Here is a 20,742-nt window from a genome sequence, read left to right as displayed (position 1 = left end):
CCAGAGAGAGATTGCAACGGAGCATCGCTTTCCCTGTGAGCTTTCCGAAAACCGTGGCAAGAAAGGAAAGAAGCGCTTACCAACTCTTACGCCATGATAGAAGAGACAACTGCAGGCATGGAGAGAAAGCCCTTCCCCGGTCTGGCTGCCCAGGAAACTGATGAAGCGGACCTTATTCTCAGGAGAGTGGAGAAGCAGGCTGTTTTAGGGGTACTGCCAGCCTTTCTATGAGAAGCACTGAGCCTGGGCACCTCAGTGGGGTGCATCTGTGATGGAGAGTCACGGTTTAGACCCCACTGCCCCTGGTGCCCCACCTGGGCCAGCGCCATGGTCAGCGCCCATAGGAGACCATCCTTCTCCCACTTTTTGGCTCAGACACTAGCTGGCTTAACCATCCCTGACAACAGAGTGGAAACCTGGACTCAGATGCTTCACCATGCAGCACCCCGCAAGGTGTTCAGGGGAGGGCAGCTGAGGCCCAGGCCTGAGCCTCAGGAAGGGGTGAGGTGGATCTGTGGGCAGCGGAAGAGCCCCACCTCTTTCCAGTAATCAAGAAAGGCTTCCTGGAGGAGGGCACATGGCGGGCAGACTTGTTTATGTAAAGGAAGGGAGGTGGTTTGGGGAAAGGAAAGTCCAAGCAGAAGGAGGGATGGGATGGGGTGGGCATCCAGCCACAGTGGGGGTGGGGAGGTTCCCTCACTGCCCCTCTCTCCATGGCTGGCTCAGACCCTCAGAGACGGGCTGGTGGAGGTGGGACGGCACATGGCTCTCCTGCCACCCCCACGCCCAGGATGTCCAGTATAAGTCTATCTCCTCTTTACACCCTGAATCTCTGCTCCCCCTCCTGGCTCTGCCTGCCTCGAGGAGCACCCAGGTTGGGGCACGGAGGCTCTGGCCTGGGGGCATCCCACACCCAGACCAGTGTGGGTGGGAACTGGAGCTGAGTGAGGGCTTTGGCCAATGAGGCCTCTGAACGTGACCGTGGGCACAGCCACAGGCAGGACACAGGAAAGGAGAGACTGGTCAGCCTTCTGCCACGAGGCCTTGGGATGTCATGGTCAGTCGAGGTCTTCACTCTTAGACGGCTACGTTCCTACGAAAGGCCAACCCGAGTGGTCACCTTGGCCTGAAGGGGGGTCACATGGGTGTTGACTTCTCAGCCATCCTCACTCCTTCCTGGGGTGACCCGGGACACATCCCTCTCTTCCCAGCATCCTTTGTGACAACAAGGACGTGCAGGACCCTGATGATTTCCCAGAGAAGGAAATGGAAAATTCTCAGATAAAAAAAGCCAAGGTGTGTCTGTGTTAGAGGGGAAAAAAGGAAAAGCGCTTGGCATTTTCTATGATGACCAAAGCCGCTGGGGGCCAGTTGGAAGTGGGGTCTGCCGGGGACGCTGGGCTGGACGGCTGTTCCTGCCTTGGTGAGCCAGGCCTCCTTCTGGGCATGGCCAGATGGGGCTGTGACCCATCCTTCTCTCCACCACTCACGGGGAGAGGTCTGAATTGAAGGAAAGGCTGGGCTCCCACACAATGGCTTCGGGTGTAGAAACCAGGACACTGGTGGCTATTTCCAGATTCCCCAAAGTCTCAGGCCAGGGCTGGTGGCTGGGGAGGAAATCAGGGGAGATAGGAGAAGGGGCTCCAGGAAGCCCCCCTGGCGCCACCATCCCGCTTGGGGGCCTTCCAGAAGGCGGGGGAGCAAGTAGGAAGAACTTGGCACCTGCCGTCTGTCAGCCTGGAGGCCCAGTGTGAGTGCCTGGCTCTCTGAGACTCAGTTTCCTCATCTGGAAGTGGGAGGTTGGAGGGAGAGGCCCGTCAGCTGCTGTACGCCGTACCTGCCACGGTGACCCCGGTCTCAGCCTCAGGAGTGGTCACTACAGAGAATGCGGGCCCAGCTATGCAGGGCCACCTGGTCCAGTCACCTCATTTTACATATGGGGTACCGAAGTCCAGAGTGGGGAGGGAGGGCCTTGTGGGGGCAACTTCTCCAGCTGACCCTGGAGCAGCTATGGGACTGGGAGGGATGCAGGGGAGGGAGAGGGGGGACTGCCATCTTGGGGCAGGCTTGGAAATGGAGGGGGAAAGGGACTGACCTCCAGGGGTCAGTCAACACGCTAAGGTCCAGCTGGCTGCACTGCGTCACAGCACTCAGCATGGTCACATTTCTTGTCTCTTAGTGAGTTAGACCTGCCCCGGTTCCTGCACCTGCCCATCCAGCTCCCAGAAAACAGCCAACATCCACTGGGTGCAGGCTGGGTGCTAGGCCCTGTTCCAAGCACAGTCTACTCACTGCTCACACCAGCTGTAAGAGGTGCAGGATATGATTATTCCCATCTCACAGATAGAGAAACTGAGGCTCAGAGAGGTGTTTGTTTTGTAACTTAACTTACATGACCCAACTGAGAAGTTGGAGCTAAGATCGAAACTCAGGTAGTCAAACGCCAGGTAAGAACTCACTCCACTCCGCCAAGCTGCCAGGCCCCTTTCTCCCAGTGCACACCCCATACTGGGTGCAGCACGGATCCCCAAACCCCAGAGACAGAACAGCAGAGGGACAGCCTTGAACCTTTTGACCTACAGGTCCGGGAGAGCCAGGATCCCTGACAACAGCAGACACGGTGGAGGATGAACGGGCCTCGGACCAGGGGCTGGGAGCTCTCTGTCCGCTCTCCCACCTGAGAGAGTCCTGGTCCTCGGGAGATGAGCAGTTTCCACAATGCCCATAGATACCCCAAATGGCCAGAGCTGGGGGTCCCAGACTCAGAACACAGAGGGGCACTGAGAACCCCCAGGGGCAAAGGCCCTTCCCAAGGCCACCGAGGGACTGAGAGCCATCCTGCCAGCCTGCCTGGCCGTCTTCCATATGCGCTTGGAGGTGGCCAGACCCAAGGGAGCCAGACGGTCCCGTCCAGCTGGCCCAAGGTCACCAACAGCTTCGAAAACAATAGGCAGTGGGTCCAGCCGTGGCTGGGGCCAGAACAAAGGCCTAGGCACTTCCTCGAATTGAGGCCCCCTCCTTCATGGTTTGCCAAGGCCGGGGACGAAGGAAACCTTCATCGGGAGGTAGGGATGTTTTGCAAAAAACTGTTCCCCGGAGAGCTCCAGCCGCCAGGGCTGACAGGGGAGCAGACAGAGGGAACGGCTGCCCAAAGCCGAGATCTGTCTGCCAGGAGGCAGGGGAGGGAGCCTTGACTCCAATTCCACGGGCCCCCCCACCTTGCTCCCCAGGCTGAATCACTAAGATCTCCCACCTGCTCCTCGTTTCCATGGCCCTACCTCAGAAGTTGGCATCTTCTCTCTGATCCACCCTCCACAGTGTTGCAGTATCCGTCTTCTAAAACTGCTTGGACCCACTAGTGTCCTGTTCTGAAACCCCCCATGGCTCCCCAGTGCTCACAGGAGACACTGTGACATGCAAGGCCCTTCAGGGATCCAACCCTAATATCCTTAACCTTCCTGCCACCCCAGGTTCCCCAGGCCTCTTTCCCCTGGCAGCTCTGCCCTTGCCCGTCCCTCCTGGAGTGCCTCTGCCCCTCCTCCTCCCCTACCCTCCTTCAGGATCCAGCTTCAGTCTTCCCCCTCCAAGAAGCCTCCCTGATTGCTCCAGCCCATACACATTCCCTTCCTCTGAACCCTATGCCCCCAATAAAACCCAAGAAGGATCTGAGCCCAGGGTTTGGAGAACAGGGCGTCAGGAGATCAAGCAATATTAGGACAATCCTTCCTTAGACTAAGGTTCCCCTTACGTAGCACCATCTGTTTACACAGTTGTCCTGACGCAATTATTATCAGCACCCCCTCAGCTTCACAGGGGCCGGGGAGGGGCGAGGCAGAGGGGGCAGGGCCCAGAGGCAGTGCTGACAACCAGTTTCCCAAGTGCCCCGAGGGTGTCTACACTTGACACCCTGAGGTGAGTGCTTATCGCCCAGGGCTCCCCTCCGCAGGGGGGAGGGACTTCGCTGAACCTCGCAGATCTAATGGGCCTGAAAACAGAACATGCCAGATAAGCACCCAGGATTGCCCTTATCGGGGCCACAGAAAAGCCGCCAGGTTTAATCTCAGAGCCACACCCGGAATCAACAGTCTAGAGACCTCAGGCAGCGCGTGCCCTCCCTAGCACCCCAGTGACTGGGCCGTTATGGTGGGAGGGAGGGGCAGTGCAGGTATGTGGTGGGGGCCTTCTTCAAAGAAGGGGAATGAACCTTGGGCTTCATCCCCCAGGATGGGAAAGTATATGGGGGAAGGGAGAACGGGGGTATCTGGAAACCTGTAGTTGGGTGACCAACATCTACTAACTGGGATCTGGGCTTGTGAGAGAGGAGCTGATCAAGGGTGCTCAGAGGGTAGGGCCCGCACTTTTAGCTGGGTAATTCTGGAGGGCTTCCTGGAGAAAGGGCCTTGGAGCTAAGCTTTGAGGGATGGGTAGGATTTAACACATGGACATGGAGAGCGGAAGGGCAGGGACCCAGGTGCAGCAAAGAGCACTAGCAAAGGCTTCAGGCAGCAAGAGGCTGTTTGGCCTGGGTGGGTGGAGCATGGAGCCAGAGGAGGGAGGAAGGGGGGAGGCAGAATGAGAGGCAGATTGGAATCAACTCCTTGGCCCGCCTATCAGAGGTATTCCTCTCAGTCCAAAGACCGTCTGGAGGTCTGGTCTCCAAGAGACCTCCATGAAGGAGAAATGTCCCAGGAGGGCTCTAAACTAAGGATTGCTATCTGGGCCTCAGTTTCCCATCTGTAAAGAGAAGGCCTTCAGTGACTTCCCAGGGAATAGGACATGGGATGGGTATTTCGTGGGAATGTGGGCAAGACAGTGGGGTGAAGCACCATGATCTAGAAATGGCATGAAAGGAGGGACAGGAGAGGCCAGCCTCAGGCTTCGGAAGTGACCGAGCACCCGGCCAGTGGATTCTGATCCCCCTCCTGGGAAGGGCAGGTCGGCTGGAGCAATGTTCCTGAGCGGTGGGCAGGCACTGGCTAGGTGCCGCCGCCTGCCCACTCCCCGGCCCACCTGCCGGCCCACCCCTGAGTTAAGCAATCTCCATTATCACAGATGCCTGGCATTTTTGCCTGGTAATTACAGCTCCAGCAGCCCCACGAGGATTAGGGCGCGATTAGGGAGCAGGGAGGACTCTGGTGGGTGGAGCAAAATACCTGCAAATAGACTTGGCAGCCTGATTACCTCCTGCAAGTTTCAGGATCCTGTAAGGGCTCGATGGCCGATGGCTGGTAAGGATGGTAAGGGCCTCCAGCAGCAAAGGCCCTCAGCGTCTGTCACCTCCAGCCCCTCCTCGCCTCTCCACTCATGCTGCCCTCCCCGGGAGAACCACAGCAGCCCTCCAATGTGCCCCTGCCTCCACTGCACATGCAGAGAGAAGTCTGAACAGAGCTCTCAGCAGCCCTTGTCTCTGGGAAACATCCCAGCCCCAGGCCCCTGTCTAAGGCCACCCCTACCCGCCACTGCCTCGTCTCCCAATCCTCCGCCCTTCCCACTCTCTTGTCGCCCCCATGAGACCTACAGACATCATGGACTGCCGTGGTCTCTTGGCTCTCAGGGTTCCCTCCACTTGGAATGATCTTCCACCCAAGTCTCCACTTGTCAAACCCTGCCTATCCTTCAAGGCCCCAGGTCAGACCCTGCTACCTCCGAGGAGCCTCTCCTAGCCCCCATGGGAAATATCAAGAGCAAACACATATCAATGCGCCAGGCCCTATTCTGCACGCTTCACAATATCGATTCACTTAATCCTCCTGCCAGCTCTAGGAGGTGGTAATTTCATAGATGAGGAAACTGAGGCCCAGAGAGCTTGTGTCAAGTGTTCATGGCCACCCAGGCAGGAGGCAGTGGGTCAGGACTAAACTCAGGCCCTTTGTCTCGACACAGCTTCTTCCTCGGCACGCCCACCTGGCACCTCTCTCACACGTCCCTTCAGGATCTCCTGACAGAGACGGCTTCTGTTCTCCCACACTGTCACCCCACAAGATCAAGCTCTGGAGCAGAGCTTCTCCAACGTTAATCTGATTTGCCTGAGGGTTTCCTTAAAACGCAGATTTTAATCCAGTGGGTCTGGGGTGGAGCCTGAGGTTCTGCATTTCTAAGAAGCTCTTGGATGTTGTAGATGCTGCGGTGGAAGGACCACATGTGGAGTAGCGAGGCAAGAGTCTGGACTAGAGCAGGAAAGCGCTCCTGGTGCCATCGGTTGCTTAGCAGAGCTGAGGGCCTGTGGGAGCCTAAGACTGCCCTTCACGGCTCCCAGGAGGATGGGCCCACGTCTGCCTCTTTTCCACCGCTGGTGCTCCGAATGGGCTGGGCCCCAATCCCTGACTTCCCTTCAGCCCACACATGGCAATCTGGGGAGCAGTCAGGTGGGGTCTGTACGCATCCCTACCTTAGGATAACCCCCAACGCCCTTCCAAGCCGTGACCCAGCTCTGTCCCCCAGAGAATTCTTGCAGCTCTTCTGGAAACTGCTGTTACCTGTGCCTCCGCCACGTAGAACTTACAGAGAGTGATGCAAATGGTTCTGCCAACATTGGCCCATTACACCCTCTCGCCATGAAAGAAGGTGAAGGAAGCTGACGGGGGGGAGGCCAGTAGCTGTTGAGGGCTTTCTGGAGAGAGGCATCAGTGTGCTGGGATCCCCATCTCCCAGCCATGGGGCCAGGAGGGTGCATCTCGTCTCCTAAAGCCAAGTGAGGGAGGCTTTAGGCAAACCGCCTGAAAGCTTGTCATGTGTACCCCACAGTGTGGGATGGTCCCTGACTCCCATCTGGGGACAGTGGGATGTTGCTGCTCCCAATGGGTGGCTGAGCAGACAGACAGGCTGAGGTGGGAAAGGTCTGACCTCCAGAATTTGGGAGGCAAAGATGCGTTGGTGCTTTGTGTGGTTCAAATGTGTATCCTACAGAAGGAAGACTCCGGTCTTCTTAAAAGGGGAAGGAGGGAGACATACTCCAGCAGAAGCTGGGTGGTGGCAGGTGCCGGGAGCTGCCATAAGCAGCAGCCAGAGGATGAGTCGCCTGACTGGGGAGAGATCCCTAGTGATCCCTGGAGATCCTCAGCGACCCCCCTAAGAGCAGGGGGAGGGGGAACTTTCCAGTGATGAGCTGATGAGCGAATGGAGTTAAGTGGCCATGAGACCGGTCTTACTGTTCACAGTGCAGAAAAAGCAATGGACCCAGCCTGCTCTTTCATCCAGAAACCAAGAGACAGCCAAGGGAAAGAGAGAACCTAGTGGAAAGTAAGAAAGAATAAAGCTGCTTCTGCCTCTTACCCCACCGAGGTCTGCTCGTTCAATAAACTGCGCCCTGGCGCTGTGTCTGTGGTGGGCAGAGGTGGAGCTGCCGAGCCCAGATGCAGCCCTAGAGGCCACTCAACTATAGGCATGGGTCTGAACCTTTTTGACGGACAGCAGGAGGGGCGGTCATTCCAAGCCCAATGCCATGAGGACAGCTATAGACCCTCTCCCCAGAAAGTTACACATATGCACATGTACACAAAGATTTCAATATAAGTGGAGGGGCTATGGACCCTCTGAAGCCCACCCCAGTCTCCCCAAAGAACCATGCACCCCAATGGAGAACGCTCACGTGCAAGGAGGCACGGGCCTGCGTTTCATTCTTGCAGGCTTGGCGCCAGCACCGTGGGTTCATTCTAGTTTCTGGGTCTGGGAGAGGGCGGTGCTGGGATTTGCTCATCTTAAATTCCAGGAAACCCAGGCGAGGGGCGTCAGACGGCACGTGTACCTGCGTCTTGGCTTCGAGAATAATGCTTTTGTAATTTGTTGGAACCAGTCTTCTCAAGCAACGCTGGGAATATTTTGATTTCTCCAGCCCTGCCAATGGGACTCTGGTCAGGAGGTTAAGTGAGTTTCATTGAAAAGACACACTTTTCCTTCCCGGGCTGATAAACAAGGCTGCTGCGGGGAAACCGGCTTCCTCCCCCGGGCGCTCAGCTGGAGCAGCCGGGTCCCGGCCAAGGAAAACAAATGCATAAACATTTTGGGGACATATAGGAAGCATTTCTGCTGGACGCCTGCTGTGTGAATGGCCACTGGCGTTTACAGAGCAAACCCCGCTGGGGCCTCGGCACAGCCTGGACAAAGCACTGCCGGCCCACTCACTTCCCTCGCGGCTCCTCCCTGCCTCTCCCCAAAGACCTGCTGTCGTCGGGCCACGAGAGCACAAAACAGTCTCTACAGTTGTCACCTCCAAAAGCCAGCTTGCCCGCTGCATGCCTAGCACTTAAAGAGAAGGGGTCCCCCTTTCAGCCAGCGCTGCCGAGGGAACATAGACCCCCAGCTGCTTGTGTCCTGAGCCCAAGGGGCACACACAGAGGCTGTGGACCAGCTGCCATCCAGGGTTAATGACTCTCCGGGGCCTCTCCTTAGGCCAGGGCAGACTTGGGAGGAGCACACGCCTTGGTCCCCGTGTGAAAACACCCACCACTGCAGAGCCACTCAGAGTCACAGCCCCAGCGCTCACAGGGCACGGCAGGGGCAGGCGCCGGACGGGGCTCCTGAGGGCTCTGCCATTACGTTGCTCGTAGCTTCTCACAAGGACAGCCACGTGACAGAGGCTCCTGGAGGCCAGTGCTGACTCTGGGCACCCTGGCCCAGCCCCTCTGTTGGCAGCCCTATGCAGAGGGGTCCTTAACTTTGGTTTCCGACATGACTCTTTCCTTCTCTGGTCGTCTTCTTCTTCACCAGCCTCCCCTTGCATTTCTATACTTCCTCATCTTCCTTTTTGAAATGTGTAGGATATAAATTAGTGGAATGAAGGGGGCTCCAGCTGCACAATTTCCCTTCACGAGTGATTGTTTTTCCGTTCCCACCTATCCCATCCTTGCTCTGGAACGCGAGGGTCTCCACAGGCCTGGCCCACCCACGTTTTCAGCCAGTTCTCTTGGCATGTGCCCCACTGCAGCCACATGGGGGGACAACACCCAGTCCCTCTGCTCATCTCCATCATACTGCCCTACGGGGCCAAAAGGCTCCTCCCTAGAAGGTTCTTTCCCCCATATCCACTTGCCCAGGTCCTGCCTACCCTTCAGAGCCTCATGACCATCCTCTTGGGGCCTCGCAGGGGGTCTGCCCTGTGGGTTTGCAGGGGGGCCTGAGTTACTCCTGGTCAGCACAGCTTATGGATCCTGGTGCCTTAGACCTGGGGCTGATCCATAGAAGTTGGGCTAGACCAGAAGTCTAGCCAGGGACACCACGGGATCAGGGTGATGCCCTAGCCCACAGGTCTCCAGGGCTCTGGGGCCCCTCCACCCATCATCGTCCCCACCCAGCCATGAATCTCGCAGAAACCCTGCTTCCTTTGTGGCAACAGAACAAATGAGTCTTGGCCCTCAGCATGGGTTTGATTCCTGTTTTATAGAAAGCCAACTGCCAGAAATAATGAGTGCTCAGGGTCCCTGCGCCGAGGGTCCCTGGGCCGACTGTATCAGAGGCTCGGCGAGGGGACAGCCCAGTGGGGTACAAAGGAGGGAGGCAGACAAAAGGTGGCAAAGGCCCTGCTGGCCAGCCTCCTTCCAGTCCTTGGCAGTCACAGCTCAGCCAGGAGGGAGCTGCACCTCAGCACCCCCGACCTTCACCACAGTCCAGGGGGACCCTTCGTGGAGGCAGCAGGGAGGTGCTGGATGCTTCTGCAGCAGTGCGGGCCCAGGTGAGGTGACACTCTTCTGAGAGACTTGTCCCTGACAACTGGGGCTCAGCTGTCACCTGCAGTGATGAGTGGTGAGCCATAGGGCTTACCCACATGAAGGGTCACAGGATGGGGTCTGAGCCGTTCCAGTTCACCGACGCCCCCTTCCACCTGAGAGCAGAGGAGCACAGAAAGGGAGTCAGAGCTGCAGGGCCCATGAGGGAGCCATCACCTGAAGTTCCTGTCTCAGTGGCTTTGAGATGTCAGGTTCCACCCTCCCCACCTCGCCCCAGCCCACTCACACACAAACCTGCACACCAGGCTCTTATGAAACACAAATGCACCCAAGACCCTGGAGAGCAATGGAGGAGACAGAAGTGACAGGTCATTCATTTATTCCTTCCTTCATGCCACAAGAGTTCACTGAGAATCTCATTTGCGCCTGGCATGGCAGGGCCCTCAGCCGACATGAGTGATGCACACACATCAGAATCCAGCTGCTTTCCAGGGGTGCCTAATGGGGGTACTGTAAAGGCACATGGGAAGACCTAAATACGGAGACATCCTGGAGTGTTCAAGGTGCAGAAGGAGGTCCAGGCACCGGAGCCTAGACAAGTAAGGAGAGAGGTGCAGCACAGGGTGGGCAGCGGATGCGAGCGGCGCCGCACGGAACCTGGGGGGCCTGGTACGGGTTCTGGGCTTTGCTCCAAGAGCTAGTGAAGGGCTGTGAGCAGTTCAGCAAAACACAGATTTGCATTTTTTTAAAAATTACTTTATGAAGCCTTAAGAAGCACGGAGTATAACTAAACTGTAGTCCAGGGTTAGATACAATTTAATAATAGTTCCATTGCAAAATGAAAGTTATTACAGGTGAGACCATGAAATTTCCCAACACTTGAGTTTAATACATGGCACTGTTTCCTAAAACAACTCGGAGCAATCACATTTATAGAGGAGGGAATATTTCTGTAAAATCTGGCATTAGGTGTATTACACATTACCATATATCCTCAGACTGTATGAACTAGGAAACACGCATTGCGTACCTCACAGCAGGACTAGGGAGCAGAGGCTGAGCTGGTGTTTAGAAATGCTTTTCAACGTGTGGGGTTTGGGGAGGGAGAAGATGTTTTCAAAACCTGAGGTTTTTCTTCAGGACTGAAGTGAAAATGGTAACTGTCACAGACGAGGAAGGGAAAAGGGAGGTTTTTCTCACTTTAACTGTGTCTGCATTGGAAAGTCTAGTAGCCCTGAGGCTGGAACTGCAAGAAGGGCGTGAACAAGGTCTCCCAAAGTAACACTGTCCGTTTCCCAGCTGAATGTTGGAAGTACCAAGAGGTTTCAGCAGTGGTTCATCGTAAACCCAACATTCTCCGTCTTCGTGAGTAACCTAGACGCCCCGTGAATGTCCTTCTCCTTCCTTCCTTCCTCAGGCTTCTGCTCTTTGCCTTTCTCCACGTCTGTGCCTTGCTTCAGTGGCAGCATCAATGTCTCTGATTTCTGGGTTGAGATGGGCAGCCTTCCAGAGGCAGCGCGATTCATACTCATCCTCTTCTTCAACTTACTTTCCTCTTGATTACAGGCAACTTCTTGGTATCTGTAAAGACTGGATGTTCCCCTGTTGAATATTTTGCACACTTTACACCATTCGAATTGCCTTCAAATGAGCCAAAAGATTTCTTGTCATTCGGAAAAAAAAAAAAATCTTAGTGGTAATTCTGTGCTTCTTGCTCCTATAGAAGGTTTGGTGTGTGAGATGATATTCGTATATGGCCCGTTTTGGGATAATGAATAATGCATTCTCCTCCTAGCTCCACCCAGGGAACTGTGAGGACAGACTTTCCATAACCACTGGGGAATGTGAGAATGTACTGTTTGTCATGGTCTAGACACAAGACACAGCCCTGCCCTGTGCTTTGCACGCCAACTGAGATCGCAAGGAACTTTAATCTGGTCCATATATGAATGCTGAATTGTGTCTTCTTGCTAAAACATTCAGCATAAAAGGCTGAGATGGGAGGAAGATGGAAAACCTGCTTGGCCATGAGCGTTACACTGTTTTCAGGAAGTGGTCTTTCCAAACCCAGCTCTGCGTTCTCTTTAGTGTCATTTGGTAACGCCTGTGATGCTGAGAGATCTCACTCCCAATGCAGTTGTATGGCTTTTTGGCAACCGATCCTTTCCTCCCTGTGTGAAAGGTCGAGAAGCACCATTTCACCAACTGAACCATTTGGTCTCTGGGATCCTTCTGGTCACAAATGCTCAGAAGCAGGTCTGCATGTGCAAAAATGTCTGCATACGTTTCTAGAAAAGGTCTTCTCTCAAGAGTAACTCTTGGAAGAACATCTTAGTAAGGTCCATTCCAAGCCTAACCTGTGACAAGAGAAGCGTGATGACGCTCCTGCGCTCGGCCACGGATCCTGCCTCCCCTTCGTCATCAGTCACATCATGTGAACCAATATGGTCGACATCACTTGTTCCATTGGATGTAGAAGAATTAAGTGACTCTGTGGCATCTGGGTGCTTTAGACTATTTCCTGAGCTTCTGTGTGTCAGCACTGAGGCGAATCTGGAGGAATCTATTAGACACTCTGATGTTGAGACACTCTGATGGAATCCATCGACATCATAACATTTGTCGCAGTTTGAAGAAGAAACACTGGGACAGTGTCTGGAGACAACTTGACATGGCTAGGAGAAGCTGGGCTGCTCCTAGATGGTCAGTGCCCACTGCCTGCATAGCCTGGTACTGGAGCCTGATGATGTCCTGGGGTAGCTAATATTGGTCCAGTCGGTAGGGGAAATGGATACAGCTCTGACTTGCACCACTGAGCAGGTTCTGGAGGTAAGACAGGCTGGGAAGGCACTGTGCTGATGACAGGTTCTAAGGTAAGAGGTCGATCTACTGGGTTAACAGCACTTTAGCAATCCGTAGCAACACAATGCCGGGCTTAATTGATTCTACCATGCAACGTGAGATTTTCAATTTTCTTTCTCTGTTCAACATCTTTGCAGTTTTGAAGCATGTCATTAAAAAGCTCTTATTGTTCTATTAATATTTGTAGGCAAGTATCACCCTCTGTTAGTATCTTATCAAAGTCTTAGGCACTAGGGGCACATCCTGAATCTAGATGGCGGCAGAAGGGAGGTAGGGAGGAGAGCAATATCCTGGCCCACAGCCTGGCTCCAGACAGGCATCAGGGACCCAGATTTACAAAGGGGAAACTCCTGCCCAGAGCAGGGTGGTTTCCTGTCCCCATCACAGAGAGAAGGAGGGGAAGAGTCAAAAGTAGACCAGACTTCCTATCTCCCTCTAGGATCCCCCCTCAGCCTGGCCCTTCTGCCATCCCTCTCCACCCCTCCCAGCCTTGGCCCTCCCCACCCTGACAGGCAGACAGAAGTACCTCCTAGGAGCTCCCAATTTGCAAACCCCTCAGATCCTGGCAAAATGGAGTTTGGCTTCAGGGCAGGGGTGAGTCATACTCATCTACTGCTGGCATCCATGTCATACCAACAGGCACGGAGTTCCAAGGTCAGGCCGTGGGGTTTATGTTTACAGAGGTAACTAACCCACCCCATCCCGGCCAATAGGTGCCAATGCCGGGAAAGTACTGGAAGCATCGGAGAGAAGCAGTTTTCAACTATGACAGACAATCCAAGCAGAGACTTTTAAAAATGGAAAGGGCTGGGATGGGAAGGATGCTATGCTTCTGCAGAGGATGAACAGTTCCCTGGGAGGAATGGTTCTGAAAGTCCATGAGTCCACAAATAAGAAGAGCTCCGCATATGCAATTAGGGACAGGAGGAGAACAGGGCAGGATGAAAGGGAAAGGCTTCTGAGGGTGCGGCAGCATCAAAGCTCACTCACCCAGTGGGGATGCAGGAGGAGGCTGAGAGCGTGAGAGTTTACAGCAGGGTTTCTCAACCTTGGCACAGCCGCCATTTTGGACTAGAGAATTCTGCTGTGGGGGCTGTCTTGTGCATTGTACAATGTTTAGCATCCTCCCTCCCCCAAGCTGTGACAACAAAAAAATGTCCCCAGACGTTGCTAAATATCCCCTGGCGTGTAAAATTGCCCCCTGTTGAGGACCATTGGCTTAAAGGTTGAGCTCGGTGAAGATGCTGTGGTCCCTGGAGCTCAAGTCAGCTCAGCATCATGGAGTGGGTGCACCTCATGGACACAAGGCCTTTCCTCCCTAGGGGGTCATCACCACGACAGAGGGGGAGCTACCTGCCTCCACCAATTTCAACATTGATGAACTGGTGTCTTTCATGGGGAAGGGATGCCTGATAGAGCCTGGGTCAGCGAGGAGAAGAAGGCAGGCCATTTTAAAGCCTCCAGAGCTGATTCCAGAGTAGAAACGCCTGGAACAACTCTTCCTCACTTTGGATCCAGACCAGTATCCTCTGTGCAAGTTCCACTTCCTGTGCTCCAGCCACCAGAAGCCAGCACGGCTCTGGAATGTGCCCCATGGGCTGTCTCTCACCTGTGGGCTTGGCCTGTGCTGTGCCCTGCACCTGGAACAACCACCCTCCTCCCCTCGACCTCCATCCTTCAGGATCAGATCCAGGACTCCTCCCTCCAGTAGTATTCTCTGACCTCCTGGCCACCTGGGGGTCCTTTCTCTGCACCACCCTCAGGCTGTCCTGGCCATATTGTCATGAGATCTCCCTGCCCTGCTAGACTGTGAGCGGAGGGCAGAGCTGGTCCCATTCATCTGTTCCGTCTGTAATCTCCAGCAGCTGACCGAAGCATGGGCTCCAGGGGTGCTGCTGAATGAACACACCCCCTCCACACCCACTGCTCCTCCTGGGGCCGCAGGCACCCAGCAGGGAAACCTCAGTCTTCATTCCCACCTCACTCTCCCTTCCCTTTGACCCAGGCAGTCACAAAGCCCTGCCCTTGGCCCACTGCCCTTCTCGTGTCCCTTCCCCTCTGCCTCCCTCTCATTCTTCCTGCACCCCCGACACTTGTGCCAGCCCTTTACGGTCTCTGAGGAAAAGGGAACACTTCTGCAATCTCCTCTCTCAACCTCACAACAGCTCAGGGAAGGGATCATTATACCACATCAACAGATGGGGAAACCGAGATCTGGAGCAGAACCAGACCTTCTGGAGGTCAAGTGACATGACAGCAGCAGAGACAGGACTCAGCTGAGGTCCAGACTCCTGTTCGGTGCTCTTTCCCTGCATCATGGCATTGAGTGTTCTGTAAACCCAAGCAGGGCAACACCATGGGCGGATGTGCATGCAGGCTGCAGAGCGGGGAGTCAGAAGAGGGAGGTCAGGGCAGCGTGGGTCCCCAGGCAACCCTCCTTTGATGGGTGGGAGGTGCTCTGAACAGGGCGCCTACACGAAAAGGATGTCCGTGGAGGCGTGAAGGCTGGAACAGGCCCCTCAGACGGGCGGGGTCACAGCTGAGGGAGGTGGGTGCTCTGCTCCAGCCCCTCGAGGGCACCGTTTCCAGTGAAATTACATTTTCAATTTCTTGTCTGAGCCTCCAAACAGAAACATCTGTGGCCCAGCCCCAGGCCCCGGTTATGAGTTCTTTCCTCTTTTCTCTGGACTGTTGACAACCGTTTCATTCTCTCTCACTGGAGCTAGGCTGGAAGCTTGAGAGAGGTCACTGCGTGTGTCTTGTTTGGAAATGACCATAAATGAGTCTGTTTTGCTGTGATGGTTAGAGAACAGTGGGGGGAGCGGGCGGGGGACAGACCCCACATTCCTCACACAAGCGAAGGTAATGGGAGACTCTCTGAGACGGAGACATGCGTCACACCAAGACTGGGGACGGCACGGGACCCGCGGATGGTTCAAATTAGGATGCTCTTCTCTGAAGGCAAAACCAGCAGTCTGATCTTGTGCAACGTCGCTGTGGCAACAAAGCCAGGTGGCGGGAAGTCACACGGCCCTCTGGGTGACCTTTCAGTGGGGTGGGATGGCATGGGCTTAGGCACCAGGCCCTGCACTGCTTGCGACTCGAGGTGTGGCCTGGGGCACAGACCTCTGCTCTGGAGACCCCCGTCTGTAAAAGGAAGGGCCACCTTGAGCAGTGTCCAAGGGTCTGTCTGTGGATCCATGCAAGTGGCCAGACAGCCAGGTGTGTGGTGTGCTCCGTGCTCAGTCAGGGTGACGTCAGAGGTTCTCACAGGTTCTTAGAGAGCTGGGCTTGAGGGCAGGCTGTGCATCTCTCCCTGGATCAGAACAGTCGATTCTGAACTTGACTTCTATCTGACTGTGAACTCTCTGAGAGCAAGAACCAAGTCTTATCCAGCTGTTTTTCCCATAGAGTCCAGCCCAGGGATTCCAAGAGGGTTGAAGTGATGGGAGGAAACCTCACTGCCCGCCAGGTTGGTCTATCCTGCCCTGAGCACTCAGCCACATCTCAGCAGGTGCTTGGAACCTGACTGGCCTTACCAATGCCCTGAGTGCAGGGTGCAGACCCCGTGTTCCCCCTTCCTGTCAAGGCAGGGACCTCCTACAGGCCGCAGGACTTATCCCCCAGGAGGCGGAGCCCCATCTCCAGCAGGTCCTCGCTGACCTTGAAAGTCACTTTTCCAATTTTCTCCCTTTGAGTGGTTTGAGAATCTGGGATGAAAACAAAATGCAAAGTCTTTGTAATCCAATCCCTTGGAACAGGATTCCAGGAGGCCGGGCCTGCTGTTTCCCATTACTGTGGTCTGTTATCTGATGGGTACGGAGGGGAAAACACCCCGCGTTCCCACTCTTCGCTCACCCTCTCAGCTTTTCCGGGGAAAATGCTGGGAAAAGTCTCACCGTCCTAACTGCCCAGGTGGACCCAGCATGGTGGGGCAAGTGAGGGGGCAAGAGAACAGGCAGGCAGCTGGTTCCAGGAAAGTCCTAGCAGAGGACGGAGCACTCATACCCAAAGGGTGGGGGGCCAGGAGGACAGTCAATGGAGCCAGGAAGAAAGGACCCCTGGCCCGGTGTGTTAGAGGCCAGATGCAGGAGGGAAGCACCCCACTGACATCTGCCTCTCACCAGGCAACCAGCGAGGCCAAGGGAGGGTGGGCATATTCCTTCCCAGGGACTGGAACAGCAGTTTTCAAAGTGTAGTCCCGGGACAGCAGTGCCAGCAGCACCTGGGAACTCCTCAGAAATGCAAATTCTCGGGCCCCACCCCAACCTGTGTTTCACCACGCCCTGCAGGCTGTGTCGGCTAAGGCCTGAGGATCAGGCCCGAGAGCAAATCTTCCCAACAGTGAGCGGTAGATGGATACAGGTGTGCCAAAACATTGACCCCCTCAGCCATCAGGGAGCTGGCTGGGGTCTGGGCCAACCAGAGTCCCCAGGCCAGTCGTCACTAACTCTGCACAAATATGATGATGTTCCACCTGTGACAAGGACTAGGAAGTGCCACTGGGGGAGATGTTAGGGCTCAGCCTTCCCCAAGTTCCTCCTGTGACAGCGAGCAGGGGCCAGGGCAGGACAGGGACTTGGCCTGGACCATCTGCCCCTAGCCGAGGACTCCCTCCTTGATGCATGCGGCCTCTCCAGCTTCCCACATCATTTCACCGTCACCTGCCAGCACATGGCTGGGGCAGGGGTTAGGTGCTGGGAGAAGGGGACAGCTGACATCATACTCAGTTGTCTGTGGACTCGGCTCCCTGTCACGCCAGCTCTGGGCGAGGGGCTGCCTCGGGAACAGACCAGAATCCCGAGTCATTCTCAAGCAATTGCCAAATAGAGCCGAGCCCCAGAAGTCCAACCCTTGGGCCCACGGATGTGCCTGGTAAGTCCTGCAGAGGAGCCGTTCTTGGGGCAAGAGGAATTACGCCAGATGCGGCAGCTGGAGAGAGTCGGGTGGTGGGCTGCCCACGGGGTGTGCAGACAGATGGAGGCTCACAGTGAGAACCCAGGGGTCTGGACAGGGTGTGCCCAGGGGCGGTCCCCAGCCCTGCTTGGCAGGCCTGCCTGCAGGAAGGATGCCCTGTGGCCTCCCACCCTGTCCTGCAGAAGGTGCCAAGGCCAGTGTCACCTCCTTTCTCTGCTGCTGCCCTTCTCTCATCACTTGGAATGAGTGGCTCTTTGTACATGAAAGGAAAGCGGCCTGCGTGTGCCTTTAATCCTCCCGACGAAAGAAGCACCGGCACATGACCCCACAGGAATGCTTCATCCCTGGCCCAGTGGGCAGGCAGGTGGATGGATGAACAGAAAGACGCCAGGATGGGGCATAATGAGGACATCCTCTCCCACGTCCTCTCCCTGGTGTTTGCACCGTGTGTGTGGAGTCCTCTCTCTCTCTGTGGCTCCTCTCAAGGGCTCACTTGCCGGTGGGTGGGCAGTGTCCCTAGGCTCCAGGTGAGCCCCCTGGGTCTCAGGCAGCCAGGGCCGCAGGGCCTCGGCCATCGTCCATGTCTCTCTGTCCCAGTCCCAGTCATTTCACAAACAGGGAGGTGGAGGTTCCGCCCAGCGTCACACTGAGTCATGAGTGGCCAAGACGCTAATAACAAGAGCTTGGTAATGTCCCGGGCACTGTTCACGACTGTGAGCCAGGCACTTCCGTCATCCCCATTTTACAAATGACAAAGTGACGTCCAGATAGGTGAAGCCCAATGGCTCATAGCCAGAAAGTGGCAAGGTCAGGATTCAAACTCCAGAACCCACGCTCATAACACCTGCAAGTTCTGCTTCCCCAAAGAAGGCACTGGAACCCAGGTCTCCTCCCTCCCTGGCCAGCTCCTCCCACTGCATCCTCAGGCCTCCACATCATTACCCAAAGGCTCTGTGAAGGGCCTGCCTGCGGGTCCCCAGTGAACTTGGGAGTGAAGTGAGCCCCACTCACCCCGGAGTCTGGGCAACCCCCTTCCCTAACATACAGACGGGCTGAGTTAGAGGAGCTGAGGACCCCACACTGCCTCCGAGGCCAGGGGGCACCTCTGCTCAGTGTTCACAGGGCCCAAGCTGCGCCAGCAGAATGACAGAGGCTGTCCTCCCAGGCACAGAGGGTGCCGCTGCTCCAGAAGCCACCTCTGAGCTACCCCCTGGCAGGCCAGGTCTTCCCCCTTCCGATCCTGCTCGAGCCCCAGCCCGCCCCACCAGGTAACCTCACCTGTCTCTCCTTTGGGTCTAATAGCACTTACCACACCTGGCAGCTGCTGCCTTGAGGGAGGCGGGGCCTTGAGAAGCAGCCCTTTATCCCCTACCCCCGCCACAGGGACATCCTCACAAACTGAAGACACGTCACTGCTGCAAAGCACACATTTCTCCACTTGGGCCACAGTGACCACAAAATGCTGCATCTGCACAAGCCCAGGCACTGTGTCCTTCCAGGCTGTGGGATCCCACCTCACCACACTGCCCTGAGTTGGGGTGATCCCAGAACCCATCCTCCTTCCTGCAGGCCTGACCACCCCACCCACTGCACCTCCCGGCCGCTCAAGCAAAGTTCCAAAGCCAGAGATGGCCCCGACTCACTTGGTTCTGATGCAGAGCTCGAGAGGTGGGACGAGGTCATTGTTTCTGTCCTCAGGGACTGTCTGGGTGGTGTCTGGGGAACGGGGAGAGGCACACGCTCGTTAGCCCAGGACCCACGCTCACCCTGAGGTCAGCACCGACACCCCAACTCCCTACCCAACTCTGCTGGTACCTGCCCCTCTTCTCATCTCGACTGGACCACTCTTGTTCCTGCCCATGGGTTCTCTCCCAGACATCACAGCACCCTACTCGCTGGCCTCGTACCTCCAGTCTCCACTCCACCCTCCTGTGCCCTCCAGGTACAGAATAATTCTTTCTAAAAACACATGTGATCCATCACTTCCCTGTTCCAAAACCTTTCGTGGCTCCCTACTGCCTAAAGAATAAAACCCAAACATGTGAGCATTGTATTTGGGGCTCTCTACTACGTGGACTCAACTGCACCTTACACACTCTTAACACCATCAGTTTCTCAAGGCCCTCTTCTGGCCCCTCCTGCAGAGAGACCTGGAAACACTCGCCGGCTGATCCCCGAGTCCTGAGGCTTGAGTCTGCAGTGTTCTCTGGCTGCACCGAGTGGGTGTGCTAAGCTAGGGTACGGGGACAGGGTGGGGAGGCAACACACCAACAGTCAGCCGGATCTGCTCCTGCTGGTTGGCCAGGCCGTCGTAGTAGTACAGGTCAAAGAGCCTCTCTGTCCTCCAGTCTCGCAGGAGCTCCGGCTGCAGGCTGAAGAGGACGCTGAAGTGGCTCTCGCTGCACACCACCCAGATGGGGAACCTCGGGGTCTTCAGGAAGCAGCCGACCTGCAGGAGGAAGAGGGAGCAGACAGAGATGCCTGACGCAACCGGCCATCCCCAGGGAAAGGGGCCAGGGCATCTTCTGCCCAACCCCAGGACCGGGCTGACCTCAGAGAGACCCTGTTGGGGATACAGGATGCTGGGCGCCCCTCGTGGTGCTGCTCGCAGGGCCTCTGCCTCACAGATAGTCCTACCCCTGGAGATACCCCAGCCTGAAATCCAGCAGCCTCCATCCCCGTCATCTCCCACATCTCACTGGTTCACCGTGCTGCCCATCCTGCCTCTAAAAGCTCCCTCACGCCCCGCCTCTCCTCCCAATGACCTCCTCACTGGTTCTTCCACACCCTCCCCTCCCCCTCACAGCCACAAAGAACCTCTCACAAGTCCTCAGACTAACCCAGCACGGCGAGCATTCACTGTCCACCAGTCTAGAGCGCTGGTACACCTCTCCTCTCCTTCAACCACCTGCATCACCCAAGTTACCCAGTCAGGGAGCACGAATCACTTCTTCCTTCTAGCTCCCGGGGTGGCGGGTACAAGGTACTAGGCACTAGGTACTAAGTACCTGCCCTCTTCTATGGCAGAGCATCACTCTGCCTCACGATGATGCATTTTGTGCCTCTTGCATGCTGGACTATACCCTTAGCACCAAGAACAGGGGTACAAGTCACCATAAGCAAATGTTTGACAAATGAAGATCCTCAAGAATGAAGCGGAACTTGAACTAGGACTTCACCTTGAAGACAGGTGGGACTTGGGGCCACAGGGAGAAAGGAGGGAGGGCCTCTGGGTGAGCAGTCTGTGGGTGATGGTGAATGTCCCAAGACATTCAGGGAAGAGCGGGGCGTTCGGGAATGA

At 55.9% G+C, this 20,742-nt stretch overlaps 1 protein-coding gene and 1 pseudogene across 6 annotated transcripts in view; both read right to left on the bottom strand.

Annotated features, from left to right (window-relative positions):
* Positions 1-9,356: 9,356 nt before the first annotated feature.
* The window catches only part of MINDY4 (MINDY lysine 48 deubiquitinase 4), a 114,067-nt gene continuing 102,681 nt past the window's right edge, over positions 9,357-20,742 (bottom strand). For 3 of the 6 annotated variants that reach the window (XM_070616156.1, XM_070616154.1, XM_070616157.1), the window contains exons 16-18: positions 19,710-19,890; positions 19,085-19,157; positions 9,357-9,817 (exon numbers count right to left, since the gene is read on the bottom strand). In XM_070616156.1, coding sequence (XP_070472257.1) covers positions 9,769-9,817; positions 19,085-19,157; positions 19,710-19,890 — 303 coding nt within the window. In that variant the 3' untranslated portion in view covers positions 9,357-9,768. Of the gene's footprint in view, positions 9,818-16,011; positions 16,235-19,084; positions 19,158-19,709; positions 19,891-20,742 lie in introns of those variants that run through there. The other 3 variants (XM_070616155.1, XM_070616152.1, XM_070616153.1) reach the window with 3 other exon arrangements.
* On the bottom strand, positions 10,646-12,820 carry LOC103559358 (oxysterol-binding protein-related protein 9 pseudogene; annotated as a pseudogene).

The sequence above is a fragment of the Equus przewalskii genome, chromosome 4 (genome assembly GCF_037783145.1).
Source record: "Equus przewalskii isolate Varuska chromosome 4, EquPr2, whole genome shotgun sequence".
Taxonomy (NCBI): Eukaryota; Metazoa; Chordata; class Mammalia; order Perissodactyla; family Equidae; genus Equus; species Equus przewalskii.
Note: the sequence above shows the minus strand (reverse complement) of the source record. Positions and strands in the feature narration are given on the sequence as shown.